Raw genomic sequence first — 22,747 nt, 5'->3', positions numbered from 1 at the left:
CCTACAGGACAAACACAAGCGGCACAGAACATGCACATGGGCAACCTACCTCAGGTGTTTTTCCAGTTTGATCAGAATGATTGGATGCTGTTTTGGCAGCATCCAGAAGGGCACTGATCCCAGTTTGTGGAATAGATGGAATTTTAAGGGAAGTCTCAACAACTTTTTCATAGGAGTCTCCAAGTAGTCCAGTAGATGAAAGACTGGTAACTTTGACTTGGGCGTTATTTTCCAGAGCCTTACATTCTACTGTGGAGGGAGGATTATGTCTCACTTGCTCTGGTAAGCTATGTACATGAGCTTCTCCTGATGGTGTAACTTCCTTAGAAGTATCTGGAATAGAAGACAAATCGCCAAGATCTGTAACGTCTGGTTTTAGTAACTTCCTTTTAGCAGCGATCGGTGGTGCCTGGGAGTGACTTGTGTATGTGCCATCACTCCTTGGTTGCTCAGGTTCAAAAGTTCTACTGGAGCCCTGGATTTGTAGGTGGCTTCTAGTCCTAGGTGTAGGAAAGTCACTTTCTTTATTGACTTGTTGACTTATGTCTTGGGATTTGCCATCCTGGTTCCTTATCGTATTGTCACTAGCTAAAGAGGAGTCACTTTGAGACACCACATCCGGCATGGTGACGCCTGCTTCCTGGCGCTCTGATGGGGGTTCACAATTCAGATCGCTAAGTTCGGCGTAGAATTTCTCCTGGTCAATGGAGCTGTTTGTATCCGTTTCATAATTGCCAACCTTATATGTGCTCTTACTACTGTTCTCTTCAATCTGAACCACATTTAATTCTTGTCCGCAAAAATGTGCCCGGATTTGATAGAGATAGGTCATGACAGTCAACTTGTCTGGGATTGCTAATAAAACCATGTCCGACGGCTCCAATAATCGAGAAATTCCTATGCTGGCAAATCCATCGTATGCCTGAAAGAGAATTAAAAAAGTTTTTGTTATACATTTTTTACATTTTAATTTTTTTTTTTGTTATAAATACTGTGAATTGTATGTAGTCATTAATAGAGTCTCAAAATGTCCTTGGACTTCTGTACAGTAGTTGCTCATCAGTGGCGTAACTATAGAGGTTGCATTGGTTGCGCCTCTGTACAACACATCTCCTTTTTGACTTCCAGCATGGTAAATCTGTCAACCACTGTTATCTGCACAGTAAGATTTATGAAGCTGCCAAATGTGCCCCCCCCTCCACCAGACCCCTTAGTCAAGTAAGTGAGGCTATAGAGAAATATGCACCTGCAAGGGTTACAGCATTCTCTTTTACTCCGTTTTCACCACATTCAGACAAGATGTCAATGGATGTAACCATTCAACTGCAATACATACAATACAATGAGGCGGGGGGTATCTATCATACATAGAGTAGAGCTGCTGTATGTAAGCTGCCATTATAGAGACCCCATAATGTATCTAATGGATACATGGATCTAGGAGTAAGTGTCCCTGGTTTATCGTGCTGGATTTTAATGGTAGATTTTCTTTTAATCATTAAATTGACACAATTTATGTATCCACATCAGCTAACATGTAGACTATCGTTGTAAAACGTGCTTAAAAAATGATAATTTGCTATAAAATATAATGTATGAACCCAGTTTCTAGCTTACCTGACCAATCCCCTAATCCAGTGTCATTGTTACACATGGTTTTACTCCTGAGAGAACCTTAAAGAATCTCAAGTACTGTCATCAGAACCCGTTATCGGTGTCTAATATTTTCCACACCACGTCCCTCCCTCGAGTGATTGACAACCTGAGCCAGATCAGAGTTTATCATCCGAGATCAGGAAACAAGCTTTCCAGAGGTGTACAGCTATCACTTCCAATCTGCAACTCCCGAGGACTCAATTTATTAACCGTAGGAATTCCTGGAGATTTCTACTCATCTGGGAATCTGCTCATTTGTGTTCACTGATGAAATGAAATTATTGTATATTAAATCCTAGCTGCTAATGTCTTACTAAGGTCATCTATACACACTCCAGCTCAATCATGGGCATTTGCGCTTACTGCTAGGCCGGCATATTCCTGCAAACATAGCTGAATGTGCTGCACGCAGAATTTACTAATGTTTCCTAATCGTGCAGAAAGTATTCAGTATCAATAATTCTACATGAGAAATTCTCAAGACACAGCACGTTCAGGGTTTCTCAAGGACAGGATTGAAAGGACTGTCTAAATCTACCTATACATATAAGAGTATAGGCCAAGAAACTGCTGATTTCTTAAAGTCATCACAAAAGACTAGACTCAGGTGGCAAGAATTTATAGAAAATAAACACACAAAATGGCAAAATGATGTCTCATATTTGGGCAATCAAAGCATAAGGTTTTTTTTTGAAAGCACAACATCTTCAAATGTTGGCAGCTGATTGAGTATGGGCAAACCTAGCAACACTGTCAGAAAGTTGGAGTGTGCCAAATTAGGCTAAACAATTTAAAAATGGCAACAGATTTCTTGAAGGAAATCCACCATCAAAATCTATTTTCCCCTGTGTTACGGTGCTATGGATCGCTATGAAGAGGGGTGGGGGTCACTCCTCCTCTCCATTGCGGCAAACGTATACCCGGGCGGGCATACATTAGTGTGAATGTAGCCTTACTCAGATTCGGGAACAGTGACTGTAGTAATTTTCTTATACTTGTTATCCAAGACTCCTTCTAAAATCAACCCTTAAAATTAAGAGTTATCTGAGGTAGTTACCATAACAGAACCTCTCCATGTTGAGGGTTACTGTGAAGGAGCACATCCCTCTCCCACCGTGTGCCGAAACTTCCTGCTGCCATGAGGTTACATCAGGCTGAGGAAGGGCTCTGGTAACTTCCCCAAAGCATTTCTGGCTGATTAGCATAATTTTAAAAGTTGGTTTTAGAATGAAGGAGGCCACACATAACAAATATGAATAGATTACCACAGTCACAGTCCATGGTTTATCTTGCTTGATTTTGATGGCAGATTTCCTTTTGATGAAGGGTGATAACTTTATCCTTTTTACTTTGCTAGAATTCTGGTGTATGAGGTTACCACCTCTTTTTTATCTTCAACAGACATGACATGTATTCCCTGTAGTATGACCTACTAGAACATTTGTCTATATATAGCCTCCTTCTGGTCACGCTTGTGGTTTCCATTGGATGCATTTATGTAAATGTGAGGGGCAGCCGTTGCACGCTTCATATTGCCTTGTAGCCACCGTTTTCATTTTGTAGCCCCAACCAAAAGGACTTCAGCAGTGAATGCTGATTTACTGAGATAAGGACAACACAAGACTAATCTGTCTTTGTCTTTATCATTGTTGATCAGCCTTCCCCTCTCGCTCGCTGTGTAATTGCAGTCATTTGTTCTATTAAAGAAGAACACCCGAGATAACCAAGCCACCCCACATACAACCAAAATTATCTGATACAAACTTCTTCCATGTCAGAGGAGGGAGAGAAGCGATGGATATACTGTATATGTCTACGATGCAGTGCTCAATGTTATCTCCAGCCGCACCACATGAAATATATACAATCAGGTATAGATAGGCCTGTGCCTATATAGAGTGCATTCAATTTATATTTTCATTGTTGTCTGGAGGGAAGAAGAGAGAAAAGGATATAGAGAGAAAGCCAAAAAGGGGAGAGGGGTGGAGACATAAATGGGTGGGAATGAAGTAGTTACTGAGGTCAAGAGAGAGAGCAGTCGGGAGAAAGAGGGAGGGGCAAAGAGATAAGTGGAGAGAAAAGAGAGGGAGGGGCATAAATGGAGAGACGGGCAGAGAGAGAGAGAGAGAGAGAAAGTGAAACATTGAAGTGAGGGGTGGAGAGTAAGGTGGTAAGGAAGAATAGCAAAGGAAAAAAAAAGGGAAGGGCAGAAAGAGATAAGAAGATGAAGGAAGGAATGAAGGAAGGAAGGAAGAAAGGTGAAGAATGGGGGACGAAAGGGTGAATGCGACAAAGTGTGATATTGTCTTGTTGTCTGCAGGGAGAAATATAGATACTGACAGAAAGCATGGGGAACAGCAATGGGTGGGAGGGAGGTGGGAAGTCCGGTAGAGAGAGCAAGAATTGGAAAAATGGAGGGGTATAAATAGAAGGGGCGGGTAAAGAAAGGGAGTGAAAGAGAGTGGAAGGGAAAAAGAGGGGAGAATGAGAGGGTGGATGACAGAATATTGGAAAGGAAAGAGAAGAAGGGATGAAGCGAGAGAGAGAGAGCGTGTACGGGAGAGTAAGTGGGACAGGATATGACGGTATATGTAGGATATTTAAAACATTTTCCTTACCAGATCATCCCAACAAAAAGTTAATAAACACTGGGAATAAATATTGGCTCTTGATAATTGATAATTTAATACTATGTCAGTAATGTCATCAGACAGTACAATAAATCCATCAGACAGATCCGTACACCTGTCCAGTGAGTAACAAATTGTCTAATGGTTTTTGTGCATTGAGCTACAGGTTCCACATTTGGAGGAAGAAATCTTCCAATTCTCATAAATTGGGCCACCTGTCTCTTTACATACAGTACATGTAAAAACACCACTAGTAATAATCCACGTGCGGCACAATAAGGTTCATACTGAAAATGCAGAAAATATCATGAGGATGTACATGTCAAAAAATAAAATGAAGGATTGCGCCTTCCAAATGAAGCATTGAACCGAAATTGAGCATTTCCCTACAGAACATCTTGAGGAAGATCGACCTCTTTGAATCAACGTGAAAGCGGTCTAGGACATTGTTCTGCTCTACTCCAGCGTTGTCGGTACATGCATCGCCTGTGGGGAAATGCTCCTCAACTAAGATCCCACCCACTACATAAGTCTAGCTAATAACAATATACCAACAACAGTATTAAAAGGTTATTAAGGAACTATCCCCCCCCCCCGAAACGTAAAAATTGCATCTTTTTGTAATCCATGACCATGAAGGCAGAAGGATAATTGAGTTTTCAAGAAAACGGAGCGAAAACATAACTTCTGGCAAAAAGTATTGTAACTAAAAAAATCACAACAAAAAAGAAATAAAAATCCAACATACACACACCCTAATTCTTTACTTATTAAACCAAAGTCAACAGTAATCTTTATAAGCTAAAAAACGAAGCCCGTCTACGTGACTAGCCAGCTGCAGTGGAAACGGGGCGCAGGTCTACATTTACGACATTGAGGGTTATATATAAAAAAATTTTCCGAACAGGATATTACTTTGTATATTGTCTGATTGACACCCATCAATAGCCGACTGTCAAGAAAAGCACCACAGGCAGTTTCCCAAACATTAGCCAATTATACGGCACACTGACATATTGGACGGGATCAGGTGACACAGGTAAATGGCTTCCTTTAAATTGGCTGCGTCTGGATTCAAAGAAAGAAAAGCTTTGTTTGATGCAACTTGGGAGCGGAAATAACAGCAAATCTTTAGCTAACTTGTTGAGCACAATAGAGCGGAGGAAACTGTACGGTTTCATAAAACATGGGAAAGGTCATCAGAAAAATGAAATTAAAAAAAAAAAATTATGGAACAAAATAAACAGACATTAATGGGGTTAAGTTAACATACTTTGTTTCTTTTAAACAACATAAAAAACTGGATAAAAAAAAAAATTAAAAAAAAATTAAAAAAAAAAAATTAAAAAAGGGAACCTGCTGCCCCACCTACTTACTTTATAATCCACTGCAAGTTTTGGATCCAAAAACTATGTGGAGCAAAACACATAAATGGGCTCGGACTGAGGGGGGGGGGGAAGGGGCGGGGTGATTTTTTTTTTTAAAGGAAAAAGTTCAATTGTGTACATGTTGTTTTTTTTTTTTTTTTAAGTAGTAATGATGGCGGCTTGATCCCACTTTTTCTTTACTCTATAGAATTTTTTTTCTTTTAGAAAAAAGTTTGTAATAATTATAGACCAAAAGTATTATATATGTATATACTTCTTCCAGCACATAAACGGCAGTATAATTTTTTTAAAAACGCTGGGGCAGATATTTTTTTTTTTTACTTAAAAATGCACCAGAATTGTAGCACAATATGCACCAAAACAAAATGGTACAAACCCCAAGCTCCGCATTCGTAGACTACTTTACATACTTTGTTTGCGCCTCTCCAACTGGGCTGTGGCTTAATAAAAAAGTAAGGTGTGGCTTAGCAAGAAAAGATTTGGTACTGTACGACAAAAATGTGCCACAGGTGGTTTACCGGTAGACTGTATAGATGCACCAGATTTATCATCCAGCATTAGCCACAGTGATAAATCTTACTAATAACAACAGACTTATTAAACCATTCTAAGGCTGCATTTACACGAACGCCTCCTGGCCATAGCAGACGTATGGCACGCTGGAGAGGACAGGGGTGGGTGGATGGGGGGTGGGGCATAGCATACGGCCGTGCACACGGGGAAAGATAGGACATGTTTGATCTAAAGCAAGCCTGCGGCTCTACATATGTCCCCCTCACGTTCACGTGAATTCGCCTCAATAGATCACATGACCAGGGACATAACGAGCCGAGCACCAGTGTGACATCACATGACCAGGGATATAACGCGCCGTGTACCAGTGTGTCATCACATGACCAGGGATATAACACGCCATGCACCTGTGTGACATCACATGACCAGGGACATAACGAGCCGAGCACCTGTGTGACATCACATGATCAGGGATATAACACGCCATACACCAGTGTGAGATCACATGACCAGGGATATAACGCGCCGTGTACCTGTGTGACATCACATTACCAGGAATATTACGCGCCATGCACCTGTGTGATATCACATGACCAGGGATATAATGCACCATGCACCAGTGTGTCATCACATGACCAGGGATAGAATGCGCCATGCAACTGTGTGACATCACATGACCAGGGATATAACGAGCCGTGCACCTGTGTGACATCACATGACCAGGAATATAACGTGCCATGCACCTGTGTGACATTACATGACCAGGGATATAATGCGCCATGCACCAGTGTGTCATCACATGACCAGGTATATAATGCGCCATGCACCAGTGTGTCATCACATGACCAGGTATATTATGAGCCGAACACCAGTGTGACATCACATGACCAGGTATATTACGAGCGGAGCACCTGTGTGTCATCACATGAGCAGGGATATAACGAGATGTGCACCAGTGTGTCATCACATGACCAGGGATATAATGAGCCATGCACCTGTGTGACATCACATGACCAGGGATATAATGAGCCATGCACCTGTGTGACATCACATGACCAGGGATATAATGAGCCATGCACCTGTGTGACATCACATGACCAGGGATATAATGAGCCATGCACCTGTGTGACATCACATGACCAGGGATATAATGAGCCATGCACCTGTGTGACATCACATGTCCAGGGATACAACCAGCCGAGCACCAGTGAGAAATCACATGACCATGGACCATATTTTATCCACAGGAAGTTAACAATGAAGCTTCCTATAGCATGACAACAAGCAGAGATCTAGAACACACCAAGTAATTGATACAGAAAGCATATTGGAAAATTGTATAACTTTTCATTATACAAACAATAGTACTTAATTGCTGAAAGTGGACAAGCCCCTGAAGTAGAAGTGGATCCCTTCTACCCAATAATTCCAGTGCATTCTGTGAGATCCTGTATACTGACATCAGCCAGTGACCACTTTATCTAACAAGTAACAAAAGGTCCAGATTTTTATTTCTAAAACCATGGTATGTGCAGAGAATAGCGGCTTTTCCCAAACACCGGTATGCAAGGCAAGATGCCTCCTTTTCCTCAAGCCAAAAAGATCTTCTGGTAATGCGATATACAATGTAAATAGCTCCAATATATTCACTATATTAAAATATACATAAATGTATGTGAATACCAAGGAGTTTTTTATGCTATCAGTTCCCAAAGAACTAGTGAAAAGTGTAGTCTTAAAGTGGAGCTTCCTTCACTAAAGATGACAACATAATTAGGGGCAGTCAGATTCTACTCTTTGCCCAAATTGCTATAGCATAGTCCCCAGTGTATTAGTACGAACCAAGGGCACAAGGGTTATCAGAGAAAAGCTATGTAACGGAGGAAAGAAATCTGCAGGAAGCAAGTTGCATACTCCATGTTGCTGTCATGCTCGGCTCTGCGGAGTGATGACAGGACCTACAACTGCACAATAACAGAGGCTAATTACTTTTTAGATTCCAGGAATGGTATACCACTAGTGAAAGGATGTAAACTAAGACAGCAATGGCCAGATTGTGTTTCCTCTCGATTTACCCCAAATGCACTTCACAGTGGTCCTCTGACTTCCTACATAGCCACAAGACTATAATCCCATCAGAAACAATGTTGTATTGGTACAAAGATCCTAGTTCTACTTGTGAGTGCATAAAATGTGGTCTGAATCAAGATTTGTGAGTCTACTGAGACGTTCCAGAGATAAAAACCTTAAGACCTTCCTTTTAGATTCAAGATATAAAGTCCTAAAATATTCCTGTAACAGCCGGTATTTCCGGAGATTATTCTGTTTGGACGCTTCTCCATCAGGGTAAAGAGTAAAAAAGAAGCAATGACCAGTCCCTAGAATCTATATACCTTGGAATCTTAATTATGGCCCCAAAAAACAAGACCATCACTGGTCCTTACAGGGGTCATCTCAAGTTTAAAAGTGTTCCTTTATACTATACTTTACTATTCCTATACTGCAAGGAACCCCTCAATCCAGAGAGGTGAATGAGTAGTGAGTTGAGCATGCGCCCGGCCACTACAATCATTTACTATATGAGCATACGGAGATCACAAGCATAGCCCTTGGCAATCTCCAGCACAGCAGGGTCCATGCTTGGCCAGCCACTTGACCCATTGTTGAGAACAGGATCCCTGTTCTCATGATCAATGGGGGTCCCAGCAGTAGGAACCTAATATATCAGCTAATTATCTGATATTCTATGGATAAGGGATAACTTCTAAACTTGGAACAACCACTTTAAAGACAACCTGTCAGGTTGATTTGGGACCCCAAACCAACTACGGACCCATTAGGGTCAAAAATCAACCTTTCTGAAGTCGAAATGTGCCGTAAAATAAAAATAATAAACTTTTATACTCACCTTGATGTCAGTAAGATGAGGTACATAAGACTCGCATCAGAAGTTCCCGCGCCAGCACCTCCTCTTTGCGAATGATGCCTCCGCTTCACTGCGCATGCGCTGTACTTATGGGGCTTGCATAGTGACGCTGGGGTGTACTACACCGGCTCCACTTGCTTCATCGCGCAGCCACCAAGGGATGAGTAGAGTATAACATTTTTTTTAATTTTAAAAATAGGACAGCTTAAAAATACCAAAAGGCGATAAGGCACATTGAACTACCAACAGATCCTTACGGACAGGTGGCACAGTGTCCCAAATCAGGTTCCCCTTAAAGGGAACCTACCACCACGATTCTACTTATAAAGGTAGGTGGATGTAAGGGACGCGAGGATAGCCAACTTTTGGGAAACTTTATTCCACTAATATGTAAAGTCTGTTATGCGGCTACTGGGGCGTGGAGTAGCCGGGCACGAGGCTACACAGCGCGGCTACTCCACGCCCCAGTAGCCATGTTACTCCTCCTACCCTGTTGTGTGCGGCGCGCAGCTCCTAGTAGTTGTGCGCCCTCGCCTGACATGCTGGCGTTCTGCACATGCGCAGAACGCAGGCTCGCTGCTGAGCAGCCACAGATCCGAGGCCGGAGCTACTGCCCATGCGCAGAACTCCGGCTTGTCAGACGAGGGTAGGAGGAGTAACGTGGCTACTGGGGCGTGGAGTAGCCGCCCGGCTACACCCCAGTAGCAGCATAACAGAATTTACATATTAGTGGAATAAAGTTTCCCAAAAGTTAGCGGGGGCGTGAGGATTAGCTCTAAAAAGGGCCATCCTCACGTCCCTTACATCCACCTACCAACCGATCTACCTTTATAGGTAGAATCGTGGTGGTAGGTTCCCTTTAAAGAATCGTATTAAAAAGATATGGGCAGAGAGAAGAGAGCACTTCAATATGGCCGACACTTTTCCCTCCGGGAGAATCCTCCGCCAGAAATGTTGGGTGACATATTATAGCCCTCTACCCAGATCACATGACTTCAGATCACACGCATGCACGGCCTATTGTGCATTTGTAGGAGAGCATAACCAAAACTAAGAACAGAAGGTTTTCCGTTCTCTTCCCCAAATACATCAGTGTGATCCTGTCCCGGATAACAGGTTGGTGACTGTTTGTGGCACTAACCCCCCCCACCAGAGGTTCACTTTATCAGCAGTGAAATCCTGATCAAAGAAACTAAAAAAAAAACACCTAGCAATAATTAATTTAGGAGACTCTGTGCAGTTATATACATGTACTTATGATTAATTTCATTCCTGAACTTTGATAACCAGAGGATGGAAGGTTGATACAGACACATCCTTGGGCCCTGTTTGCCGTAATACATAAGGCGAGAGCATGAATTATTTTCACTGCTTTTATTTATGCAGAAATTTTGTGCAACAAGTAAAAGACAGAACAAAAAAAAAAAAAATGACAACTTGGCAACGCAACAAAGACGATTTATAATTATAGTTTGGGTGAAATTGAAATAAGTGGCTGACTTCTACTTCTACCTTCAGGGAGGTTTTCAGGCATTGTTATTATTACCTAAATTTAGGGAAAAGAGAGAAGTTGTGATCATTCACAAATACTGCTTAAAAGGAAATCTACCATCAGAATCAAGCACAATAACCCAGGGACACTTACTCATAGATCCAGGCACCGTGACTGTGGTAATCTGCTTATATTTGTTATCCATGATATATGTGTTATCCATGGCCTCCTTCCTCCTAAAATCAACTATCAAAATTATGCTAATGAATCGGATGGGTTCTGGGTGGCCCCTTTGTAGATTCATAGATTTGTAGATTCACAGGTTGTTACACTTTGCCGTAGCAGGTCTCATTCTTCCCCCAATCCGTCTGCACTTTCTCCGTCCTGCTGTAACCTCAAACAGAGGGAGGAAGGAAGTGCTTCAGCACAGTGTAACAGCCTGTGAAGCCCCAAGAGCTCTTTAGGCTCATTAGCATAGTTTTATAAGTTCATTTTAGAAGGAAGGATTCCATGGATAACAAATATAAGATCATTAACATAGTCATGGTGCCTGGATCTATGAGCAAGTGTCCCAGGTTTGTCATGATGGATTTTTATGGAAGATTTCCTGTAATCATAAGATACGGTGTGATTGCAAATTGGTTCTAGATCAAAAATAGGGATTTATTAGAGAGAAATTATCATAGGTTTTACAGGAGACTGTGATGACTTGAAGGGTACATGCAATGAGGACAGCAACCTGATCACAAAGATGTCAGTCTATATTCCATAACATTCAGCATTACACTAAAAATGTTGTATTTATCTGAGGTAAAGAGTCATGGGGACGTTGAACACACAAGCCTGACCCCTTCTGGCTTGACTAATGTACCATAGGACAACTATGTCATCATAAGTTATCTCCTAGGCATGTGACGTCTCTGCTGAAGCAACTGGATCGGAGGAGAAAAATTACATTTTTACTTTAGATCAACCTCTATTATTAGATTCCCATCCAAAGGGAAGTGGCCACCAGTTTGTACTGGAACAACTTCTAAGGAAATGTCATTTATAGAATTCCCTCTTTTTTGTAAAGTTCTACCAGTTTACCAATAAAAAAAAAAATTAAATAAAATCACCTCCATAGTTTTATGCAAATAAGCTGAGAAGTGTCACTTTTGCTTGACAGGAGTCACTTTTGGAGGCTCAAGGGGGAACATCACTTCAGATGCCCATCTCTTTGGCTCTATAGTACCTAGAACCATTCTGGTATCAAATTAAAAATAAGAACCTCATCTTTTAAACCCCATCAGGTTCTGTGAGCCATGGGACTGGAGATACAGCCAGGCAGGGCCATAGAGGCGAATGTGAGCTTCAGATAAAGAAAAAGGTGGGAATTGTTTATTCAACTGCTTGTATCGTTGTTTCTGTAATTCACAGAACCACCAGCCTGAAGTGAATTGAAAGATGAATCATGGTTCTAGGTACTATAAAGCCTACAAAGTGACTTCCCCTTCAACCACTGATGGAAGGCCTCAGGCAAAAAGTGACTCTTCTCAGCTCATTTGAATATATATATTTTTTTATATTCCCAAACACTTGTGAAACCTAGCAAATTTTGGAGTCCAAAACGTCAAGAAAAAAAAAATCTAATTTGTAACTTTTTGAAACCAGAATTCTGAAGATCAGACAAGTCAGGGGGAAGGAGGTCTCTACCCATTGCCTATTTTAAGGTGTAAAAAAAATTAATGGTAAAACACTTTTGTCTCATTTTCTGCTTCTTCTTGGACACTGGAGACACAAACCACTTGGTCATTTTCTGAATGAATGACTACACCTTTGCACTTTTGTGTGTATTAGCTTATTTAGCCCAAAGTGCGGCGCATGAAAATATTCCAAAATAATATCCAGTGCGGAGGCGTGCGGCCAGGTGTCAGGCACTCTTCATACAGAGCGTCCGGCGCAGCAACAATACATGGCACATGCTGCCAGTTCAATGAATAAACATTGCATCCTCCTATTATCATAATAATTGGAGTCTCACAAAAAAGTTCTCATTTTTTCCGGAGCAATTTAAAATTGTCTGCCAAAATAACAACTGGAAGTGTGCGTTACATTTACCTCTTCCTACATTCGGATCTACATCAGGAGCAGGGCTGATCCCTACACACATGTAGTATATACACACATATAAATTGGTTTATATGATACTATAAAACTTATATTTATTTATAAATAATGCAAAACGGCACACATCTTTATACTGTATGTCTATTATAGGACACCTACCGCCACAGATCTACCTATTAAGGTAGATCCGGTGGTAGGTGCATCTATCGTATGTAAGGATGGCCCTTTTTAGGGCTAACCCTTTACTCCACTCTATCTTTTATCAGTGTAATATGCAAATTTTCTAAAGAGGCTACTGGAGCGTGGAGTAGCCAGAGCTGAGGCTACACCGCGCAGCTACTCCACATCCCAGTAGCCGCGTTGATCCTCATACCAGATATCTTCAGCGCGCAGCTACGAGGAGCTGAGGGCATTCGTCCACAAAGTCGGAGTTCTGCACATGTGCAGTAGCCCTGGGACACACTTACATGCAGGTGTGCGCCTCCTCTGGCAGGATGTGCTCTTCTTTTAGTCCCTTTATAATTTTATGCAAATGAGCCTGAGGGGCTCCGGGTTCCACAGATGTTAATAGAGCCCACACAGCCCTTCTGCATAATTTTTTTAAAAACCTTTTTTTTTTTTTTTCTTTGGAAAAATAACGCCATAAGAAGCTAAAAGAAGAGTGGATATGGGGCGCAGACACCAGTAGGTAAGTGTGCTTCACAGTAAATCTCCATAATATAAGGATTCTCTAATTTGCCCAATTTGCCAATTGGGTATGTCCCTATACATCCCAAAATTGACCAATCCGCAGTGCCAGGAGACGAAAACAAAAAAGGAAACATTGGCAATGCCAACACGTCGCTACATTTATTAGTATTCAAGAGGAATAACAGAGGATCATAGAAACACAGTTATGACAAAAGATGCCCCTGAATTGTTATTTCATGTGGAAAACTGGTATTTCTCTCAAAAATTGGCATATCACAAGAGAGGATGTTAATTTAGGTTTTACCAACTTTTCAGGTTATCCCCTATCCAAAGGATAGAGAATAACCAGCTGCTCAATGAGGGTCTGACTGCTAGAAGTCACTGCTTTCTCCAGTATGGAAGACCAGAAATCCAGAGAATGGGGTTCCCGTTCTCACTAATGGATGGAAGGATATGTTGAACTCTGCTCCATTCAATAGTATGGCAGTGTTGTTAAATGCCAAGCACAGCGCTCGGGTATCTCCACACTCACATAGACAGTAATGGGAGTGCCAGAGATACAGTACAGTACTCATCAATACATACTGCCGCTCAATCGATTAGTGATAATGGGAAGGTCTGTTCTCCGTATTTCTGTGGGCTCTCTCAATGTTATCAGCAGGGGTCGCAGCAGTCGGGATACGTCATAGAGGATTGATGCCGGCCCCACATCTGAGACCTGAACCTTTCTAACCCCCTTCCAGAAGCTGAGCAGAACAGAAAATTTTGCAATCAAGATAATTTTCAAGGAAGGAGTTCTTCAAAAACTTGGATTGATGGCTTGTTTTCTGAAAAACTTACGGACATCCCCTTTAAGACTTTTTTTTTTTTGGCTCGGTCTCGTGACCGAAAGCATTTAATTCAGAGTTTTTAAATGAACGAAAATCAGCAGAATTTGAGCAAAGTTTCCATCTCGCCATCCTTACCTTTTTGTTGTTTTCTTTAATATCTTGAGGATTGAGGGACTTGTAGTCACTGAAGGAGAAAATGGCAAAGTAGGTACAAACAAAATTTGATATAAAAAAAAATACATTTTTTTTTTTTAAAAAACAAGTTTCATCTAAAAATATTAAAAAGAAAAAAAAACTCAGAATAAAATCGGAGGCCAAGGAGTAATTTTTCAGCAATTCAATCAACAAAACTAATAGTGTGGAAAATTAAAACGGACAAAAATATATTAATAAATAATATGGATATGGCGGGTTTCAGCGCCTACAGCTTTTTGTCTAAAATAGGAGGCAAGGACCAGGGACAAGCTTTGACAGCCAAATTTGCCATGTGGTAATCCCTTGTCGTCAGTGTTCAAAGAGCTACGGGCTTATTTCTCTCATCTCATTTCAACACGAAACAAAATTTTTAATAGCATCTTGAGGTCAGTAGTTTCTATAGGATTAAGGCAAAAAAAAACATCATAAATGAGATGGAAGCTTAAAATGAAAGGAGAACATTGATAGTCAAAAGGTACATGATATTAACCCCTTGCAAATCAACATTCCACGATCCTCAGTAGAACATATGTACCTTGGAATTTTCCATTTTTTCTTAAAGAAAGATTTTATAGGTCTCCCCCACTTACATCAAGTCCGGTCTGAAGTAGTTTAATATTGCACAGAACGCCAAGCCATTCCTCCACGAGGTGGTGAAGTTGGTTATTTTTACTCCTCTGTAGGACTTTGTGACTTCTTTGCACCATGCGAGCAACGACTGGCTGGCATTGGGTTGTCTACCTAAAGTCGGACTCGGTAACGGACTTGGCTGAAAGAGATGAAAAAGATTGTATTAAGTTTCAGATAATGGATAAAAATTATATAAAAAACAAAATGTATCGATCACCAATTAAAGGAAATCAACCACTTGCCCAGAGGTGTAACTAGGAGCGGCAGGGCCCCATAGCAGCTTCTAAATGGGGCCCCCCTATCCCCTCAAAAAATATACATACTTGTATACTCACACAGTTCTGTCCTAGTAGCTGTTGACCACAATGGGGGATGTACACGGCAAGAATTAGAGACGAGAGATCCCTAGTCCTGTCGTTCCCTTGTTATTTCTTATCTGAGCGGATTCATGCTGTGTAATGTGGAGGATGTGCACTCTTAAATACATATTATGCTGTACAATGTGGAGAATAATATGTATATAATGGTGCACATCCTCCATTCTTTGGTATGTCAGGTCGGATCCCGAGGCCCCTCGACACTGCGGGCCCCATAGCAGCTGCTACTGCAGTAGTTAGGCCCCTGCACTTTCCTTTGGTAGTTTTGAGCCGAAGTCAGGGACACCTCAACGTTGTGATGCACATGTAGGATCTTCTTCTCTTTAGAAACCTAACTTTATTATTCTGGAGAAAACTTATTTTTCTAATTATGCTAATTAGCTTATGGCACTCCAGGCTCTCTAAATGAAGCTCCTACTTTCTCTAATTATTCACGTCTCCATCATCCACTTATGGACCACCCCGGAAGTGGCTGTAAGCAGCCGACTCCGTGAGACTTCCAAAGAACCGGGTGACGTCAACAGCTTTCAGAAAGGTTATAAGCAGACGAAATAAGCATCAATAATTAAAGAAAGTAGGAGCCCAAAACGGCTTCATTTAGAGAGCCTGGAGAACCAGAAGTTAATTAGCATAATTTTTAAACTAAAATTTCTCTCTGGAATAATCAAGTTTTGTTTCTAAAGAAAAGAAGATCCTACTTGTGCATTACAATGTTGAGGTGTGCCTGACTTTGGTTGAAAACTTGCAAAGACGAGAGGTTGATCTCCTTTAATATTAGATTTTTTGGGGTCAGAAACCTGAAATCATAGCCATTCTGCTGTTTGGAGCAATTGTGCTGCTCTAGCAGATAACTCTTTGACCACACAGACTAGAGACATCACATACACTGGAAACATGGCTTCTCCACACCCATTTAGGTGAAAATACCTGTAATACTGCACTACAAAGCACAGCCCTAAACGTCATACAGTATTGAGGTTAATAAGCAGTGAGCAGGGTGCAGCACTTGTCTGAATACAACTGATTGGCTGGGGTGTTGGACATCGGCCACTCTAATATTGATCATCTAAACCAAAGAATGGTGATGAAAGAGAATCAGTCATAAGTTATGACCATAATAAACTACAGACAGTGCTTGGTATAGGCCCTGGGTATCTGTGTAATCAAAGACTGTGTGTATTAAGTAGCAGCAGGGCTGTGAAAGCAGTTTTTCTGATATGCAAATTAGCTTTTCTGACTCGGGTCTGCTGGCTGAGACTCCTCTCTCTCAGGCTGGCAGTGAACCACGCCCCATTATTGTGACTGACAGCTCTGTGAACTTGTACTTAACGATGTCTGCTAATATTCAACTACAAAGATACAAAACTCAATTTACTAATAGGAAATACTGTGTCCATTCTTTTTACACAGTGCTTTATGTTCATGTCATGTTGCTAGAGTGACATCATCGCAGGCCCTATAACTTTCTAACAATAGTAAACTGTACACCATGCATGTCATCACATGAAATCACAGAAGCCTTCATGAAGAATGTAAAGGAGCAGAAGTCCATGGAGGCTGCTGTGATTTCATGTGATCACATAAGTACATACATACATGGGGTACAGTTTGCTATTGTTAACAGGCTAAATGACCTGAGATGATGTTACTCTGATCACATGACATAAATTGCTGAATAGTAAGGAGGCATAAGGCATGGGGTGGTGTAGATGAGAGGGGCTGGGTAAGCTGCACACATCCCCCCCTGATGCTAGGTAATCCAAGATAAAAGATGAATTATGTGGATGTGAGGGGAAACCATTTTTAGCTAAAAGAAGGTTGTCAGTTAGTTAATAGAGCTCTTTAGGAATCTGCAACTGACTGCATGTGTGAAAAATGTGGTGACAGGTTCCCTTTCAAAGGGAAACTGTCTCCAGGAATGTCATTTATTACCTGTGTCAAGTTCCAATAGCCTCTGCTATGTTATGCTTAAAAATGCCTTCCTCAGCATTCTGAATCATTTCAGTAGTTTATAATAGTTTATTTCACATTACCTGGCTCCCTGCCAGCAGCGTGTGGCGAGTCCTGGGGGAGGGGCAGATGCAGCCTGTGTCTCTTCATGCATTTTTCCTCTCTTCCCTCTCTCTTTGCTGCCTTCTCAGTGCACATGACAGGAAGTGGGGAGGGGTGAGGGAGCTGGATGAGTGTGGAGGAGAGGAGACTGACAGAGATACACACAGGTTGCAACTGTTCACCTATCCTCCTTTTGCCACCTGGGACTCGCCACATGCAGCTGGCAGGGAGCCATGTAATGTAAACTAAGCTATTATAAACTACCCAAATGATTCAGAATGCTAACAAAGGTATTATTAAAATTAGCATGAACTTGTCACCAGCTCAAAATGACTTTTGGTGACAGGTTATTTTTAACACAGCCTGCAGATTTGCATGGCCCAAACTACTAACTTCCCTTTAATTATAAAAAACAAAAAACAAACAAAACGTTAATACCCTTTCATTAACATGCTGACAATGCACAGAATGATCTCTAAAGGAAATATTCCAAACTATTGTTACAAATCTACTGTCCAGTTTATGATGAAAAAACATTAAGGTAATGTCTATTCATTAGGCTTTATTATTGTGTTTGCCCCCTCTTAACACTAGTGGCAAACATGGTTTACAAAAATAAAATTTAATAAATGTGTGTCGATATGGTATACAATACTATGCTCTAAATATCTACAATAGGAACTACTATCACAGGAGATGTCCAAAAATTAAATGTTGGGATTTTCTGATTGGAAATTCTGATTGGTGGTGGTCTAATCACTGGAACCGCTCCACCTAACCCTCCTGAGAACAGCAGTCCTATTCTACTGAACTAAACAAGAGGCAATTCTAGGGTGTGCTCTGCCTCTTCTTCAATCTCCTTGGTGCTCCAGGAAACTGTTGTGTACAATGTGAAACTAACTCCTGAAATCCTTCCGGCCAATGATCTGCTGTCCTTCCCAATCTTTTAACATGACCAATGGAGATCCCAGCGTACAGTCCACCACCGATAAGTATGTTATTCCCTATTATGAGGATACATCACACTGATGTGGATTCCTTGGCCCCCTCCATGAGCAGACTGCCCAAACCGCAAAAGGGTCCTAATCCTGCCCTAGTTTGCTTTTCACGTCTTTTTTTTTTTTAAATTGACATGGGCGCAGGCGTGTGAACTCACGTCCACACCGACAAGTCAGTCGAGATGCAATCAAGGGATGAAAAAATCCCTAGCCTATCTTCATCCCTTTAAACCTCTTTCCCTTTTATTTGAATTCCAGTCGTTTTTGTACACTATAAAGGGGTTCTTAAATATACTCAGGATAACAAATTAACACCTTCTCTAGTTTAATGTTATCAACAAAAATACAGCATTTCACAGATATAATTCCAGTCCTAATATTTATATTTTGGTTGTCGCTGGATACGACCATAAACTACCGACTATGGTCAAGCAGATTCCTCAGGCATAAATAGCTTCTCTTGTACTGCAGGGGTTGGGGCAGGAGGCAGAGAGCACTACATAAAGAGGCAGTTCTTATCCAGCAGCAACAGCTCTACAGACAAGATAAGCTTTTGATCTGAGTGGTGGGAGGCATAGCAATGCAGACTGTGTTCCATTGATTAGGTTTGGTAGCAGAGCTCAGTGTGCATCTCATGACTCTGATCGGTCTCGTTTCTATTTGGGTGTCAGATATTTGTAGAATGTTCAGAAGTTAAATAAAAGTGTAAGTACACGCTGTACCCTGATAATCTAAGCACATTGTCAGCACACAGCATCTCACAGCATAGAGGAATCATGAAGTGTGTGCTTAGCTAGTGCCCACCCAAACTACTGAATCTTACACTGACTATCATTGAGTGACAGGAGTAAAAACATCAATAAAAGTAAGTAGAATTGCAAAGTAACGGGTTAAAAATGATCTTTATTGTGTAAACCTCACTTGAGGATTCAAATTTGAGAATTTTCTTTCATGGGCAAATCCCTTAATGGGTGTAGGCAAAAGTAGAAATGGGTGTAGGTAAATGGTATCCACTTCCCATATATATATATTTGTGGGGAATTGCTCTAGTAGCAAAACACAAATTCAGCCTTGGCTTAGGTACATACAAAATAAAAAATAAACCCTGCCCGGCTGGGCACTGCGTAATAATAACAGCACCTAACTATACATGTACCAGGCTGCCTGGCACACGCTCTTGGCCAGCAGAATATCAGGAGGCACTCAATTAGCTTTGCTGTGTGAACACGGTCCAGCCTTCAGCTCTCCAGGTAGGGCCTCTCCTACTGCTTCTGGCCTGCAGACTAAATCAGGCTCTAACGAGATGTGTGACCTGCACCTATGGGCTACACAGAAATCCAGGACCAAAGCCCGGGTGGAGTAGGAGTCCCACTACCAGCCTACCCCTACTTCATAATAAGCAGGCCCGGTACAGACATTACCAATGTGTCCATGTTAGCTAGGCCAACATAGACCAAACAGACTTCTCCTGCTTACCACATGTCTGCATTAATATATATATGACAGCGCTGACACTTTGATATGGCCATAAATATAAGTAAGAGAAACAAGTAAACTACTAGAGGAAAAATGCACTTCGGTCTCTGACAAGCTCACTGTAAATGTAGATAAGAAGTGAAAAATAGCATTTTAATATGACAAAATTTATGACCAGGCAATGTAGAACATGCGTCTTGTGTTGAAGTAAAAAAAAAAAATATTGTATGTTCTCCACCCCACTTGTAATCCTTTGATGTCAGTAATAGCTGTCAGCTCGCAGAGACATAGTGAGCAGTCTATATTGAGCCATAGCCCGTGGCGTCCCCCTTCCAATGAATCCAGCGCGGAGTGGCGGCTCTAGACTTCTGTCTGGACACAAATGGTGCCGAGCGCAGCGGTTTGATTGTGATTTCGACACTTCAGGCACTAAATACACCTCTGTAAGTGAAACACACCCTTCCCAGAGTGAAGTCATGTAAAATTATCTTTTCAGTTACAATGGAGAAAATGACAGTCAAAAAATAAAAGAGAGACTTCAACATTTTGCTGTCTCTTTGATGACAATGCTGAAGGTGGATATGACATTTCACAAATGGCGTCTTCTGGTTTACAAACGTGTTCTTTATTGACAGTTTTTGAATTGGGGATCTTAACCCCCTGCTGTTCTGTGGGAGTATGGAAATATTTAAGGTGTGAATGACAAAAATGTGATGCGCTAAATAACTGAACACTAGGAGTTTCTTTTCTTTATTTCAAGTAAAGGGAATAAACATAAACTTTGTTTAATTGACTAGCAAAATAGTCTGTGCTAAGCTGCCAAGTAACAAGTGACTTAATGGCTAATAGATCTCCATAGGGCCGGCCTTAGGGGGTTGGCAAACTGGGCATTTGCCCAGGGCCTCCTCTCCTGAAGGGGCCCCCAGCTTTCATCTGACCGCCCAAATCGCCCACATTACATGCGGGTCCAGCTCCCAGCATTCCCTTAAATGGACGGTGGGGACCATGTATATATGTTTGTTACTGGGGGGTGGGGACCGTTTGTGTGTGTAATATTTAAAAAAAAAAAAAAAAAAAAAATTATATATATATATTATTTTATTTTTTTTACTTGGGGGGGGGGGGGGTTCAAGAATATGGATATATTTATTAAATTTACTTATTTACTTTAATGAGGGCCTTCACCGGTTTGCACCCAAGGGCCCCCCGCCACCTTTAATACGTCGCTGTGTGGTAATACTACTGAAGTGTGTCAAAATGTTAGTGACTATAGACAACAACAACAAAAAAAAAAAAAAGACCACAAGAGAGGATTGTGAGGGCCTCACTGCTGGGACCCCAGAAATTTGGAGAAGTTGGGTTCTGTCCTTTCTTTCACTTACATTTACAGTCTATATGATGCCGGAGATAGAAAAAAACACAGAAAAAAATGGGCCAAAAGAAGATCTACTCATAGATTGTACACTCTGTCAATCTGGGCCCTCATTCCTATTATCCCTATTATCCCAAGTAATGTCTTATTTTGTTTGTATATGTGCCCCATGATCTATACCATGCTGCAGAATGATGATGATACTATAGAAATATATAATTACTATTACTACTCCTCCTCCTGGTGTGGGTCCAAAAAGGGTACAAATATCATAACATTACCGTATATGTTCCGGTTTTTCAATGGAACGGAATGTGTAATGGAACCTGCGGAATGCAAAAGTGAATTCAGCCCAACTTATAGTAAGTCTCAAGTTCATTTTATGTGACTTATGTGGCTTAATGCTAATAAAATATAAATCTGGTTTAAAAAAAAAAAAAAAAAATGTCTTAGAAAAAAAGATCTCCGTACGCCACTACAGCATAAAATCTATTTTTATGTACCGTTTTTATGTTATATAAGCTACACATAACATGGGAAAAATGTACACGGTAGTAAAGTGTTAACATTTTTCCATATCATTAGAGAGAGGCAGTCACATACACATACCTACCGTATCTCCTCAGGTTAAAAAAAAGCAAATGAGGTCAGAAACGGCATTAGCATACAGGATAGAAAAACATAATAAGTTTGTCTTGTAAAGGCGAAGAACGCCCCCACTTGGTGGAAGGCAGTGACTGCGGTACAGACAGCACCTGTCAGATCCGACACCGCTGCGTGATTTATGTATCCATTGCTCGTGGGAAGACAACAAGAAGCGTAGCAGGAAGGCAATAATTCATCGAAATTACACACACGCTAATGAGTTCTCTGAACGTAACCACCAACCTGGCAAATAGTTTATTTACAATTCTCATGTAAATCACAAAATGAACAGATAGTGCAACCCGCTGATAGTCTTCAGTCAGGAAATGGAGGCGCTCGCCGATTATACGCTATTCTCCGCTCATTCAGCAAAAATTACAAGGGAACAATTTCCATTTTCCTTTAGGCGATAATAGAAGCAAATTGGAAACAGAAGTAGAAGGTTCCGTTCAGATGAAGCGGAATGTATCGCAAAACCGGCGCTGAAAATAAAAGTGATAATACTGTGTATAAAACTTTATGAAAAATTAAGTTCAGTATTTTTTGTTGACTTTTTGCCCCCCCCCCCCACTATACAATTAATAGGTCAGGCTATGGCTGCAGTCCAAAAGGGACAAAATAATAAAATATATATAAAATAGGTAAGAAATGTTACAAAGTCCTAGTGAAGGCCCACCTTGTGTGGTACATATACACCTATGGCTCAAGGATCAATGTGGTTTTTAAGGGTTGGAGGGGGGCTCTCATGGCTTACTGCCCCATGAACAT

The 22,747-nt window shown here is 41.1% G+C and overlaps 1 protein-coding gene across 6 annotated transcripts in view; it reads right to left on the bottom strand.

The window, feature by feature from the left end:
- The window catches only part of EHBP1 (EH domain binding protein 1), a 241,545-nt gene that overhangs the window by 114,429 nt on the left and 104,369 nt on the right, over positions 1-22,747 (bottom strand). For all 6 annotated transcript variants that reach the window (XM_072140370.1, XM_072140374.1, XM_072140372.1 and 3 more), the window contains 3 exons: positions 15,020-15,198; positions 14,370-14,418; positions 50-922 (listed from right to left, as the gene is read on the bottom strand). In XM_072140370.1, coding sequence (XP_071996471.1) covers positions 50-922; positions 14,370-14,418; positions 15,020-15,198 — 1,101 coding nt within the window. The remainder of the gene's footprint in view (positions 1-49; positions 923-14,369; positions 14,419-15,019; positions 15,199-22,747) is intronic.

The sequence above is a fragment of the Engystomops pustulosus genome, chromosome 3 (genome assembly GCF_040894005.1).
Source record: "Engystomops pustulosus chromosome 3, aEngPut4.maternal, whole genome shotgun sequence".
NCBI lineage: Eukaryota > Metazoa > Chordata > Amphibia > Anura > Leptodactylidae > Engystomops > Engystomops pustulosus.
The sequence above is the reverse complement of the archived record's forward strand: the minus strand, read 5'-3'. Positions and strand labels throughout refer to the sequence as shown.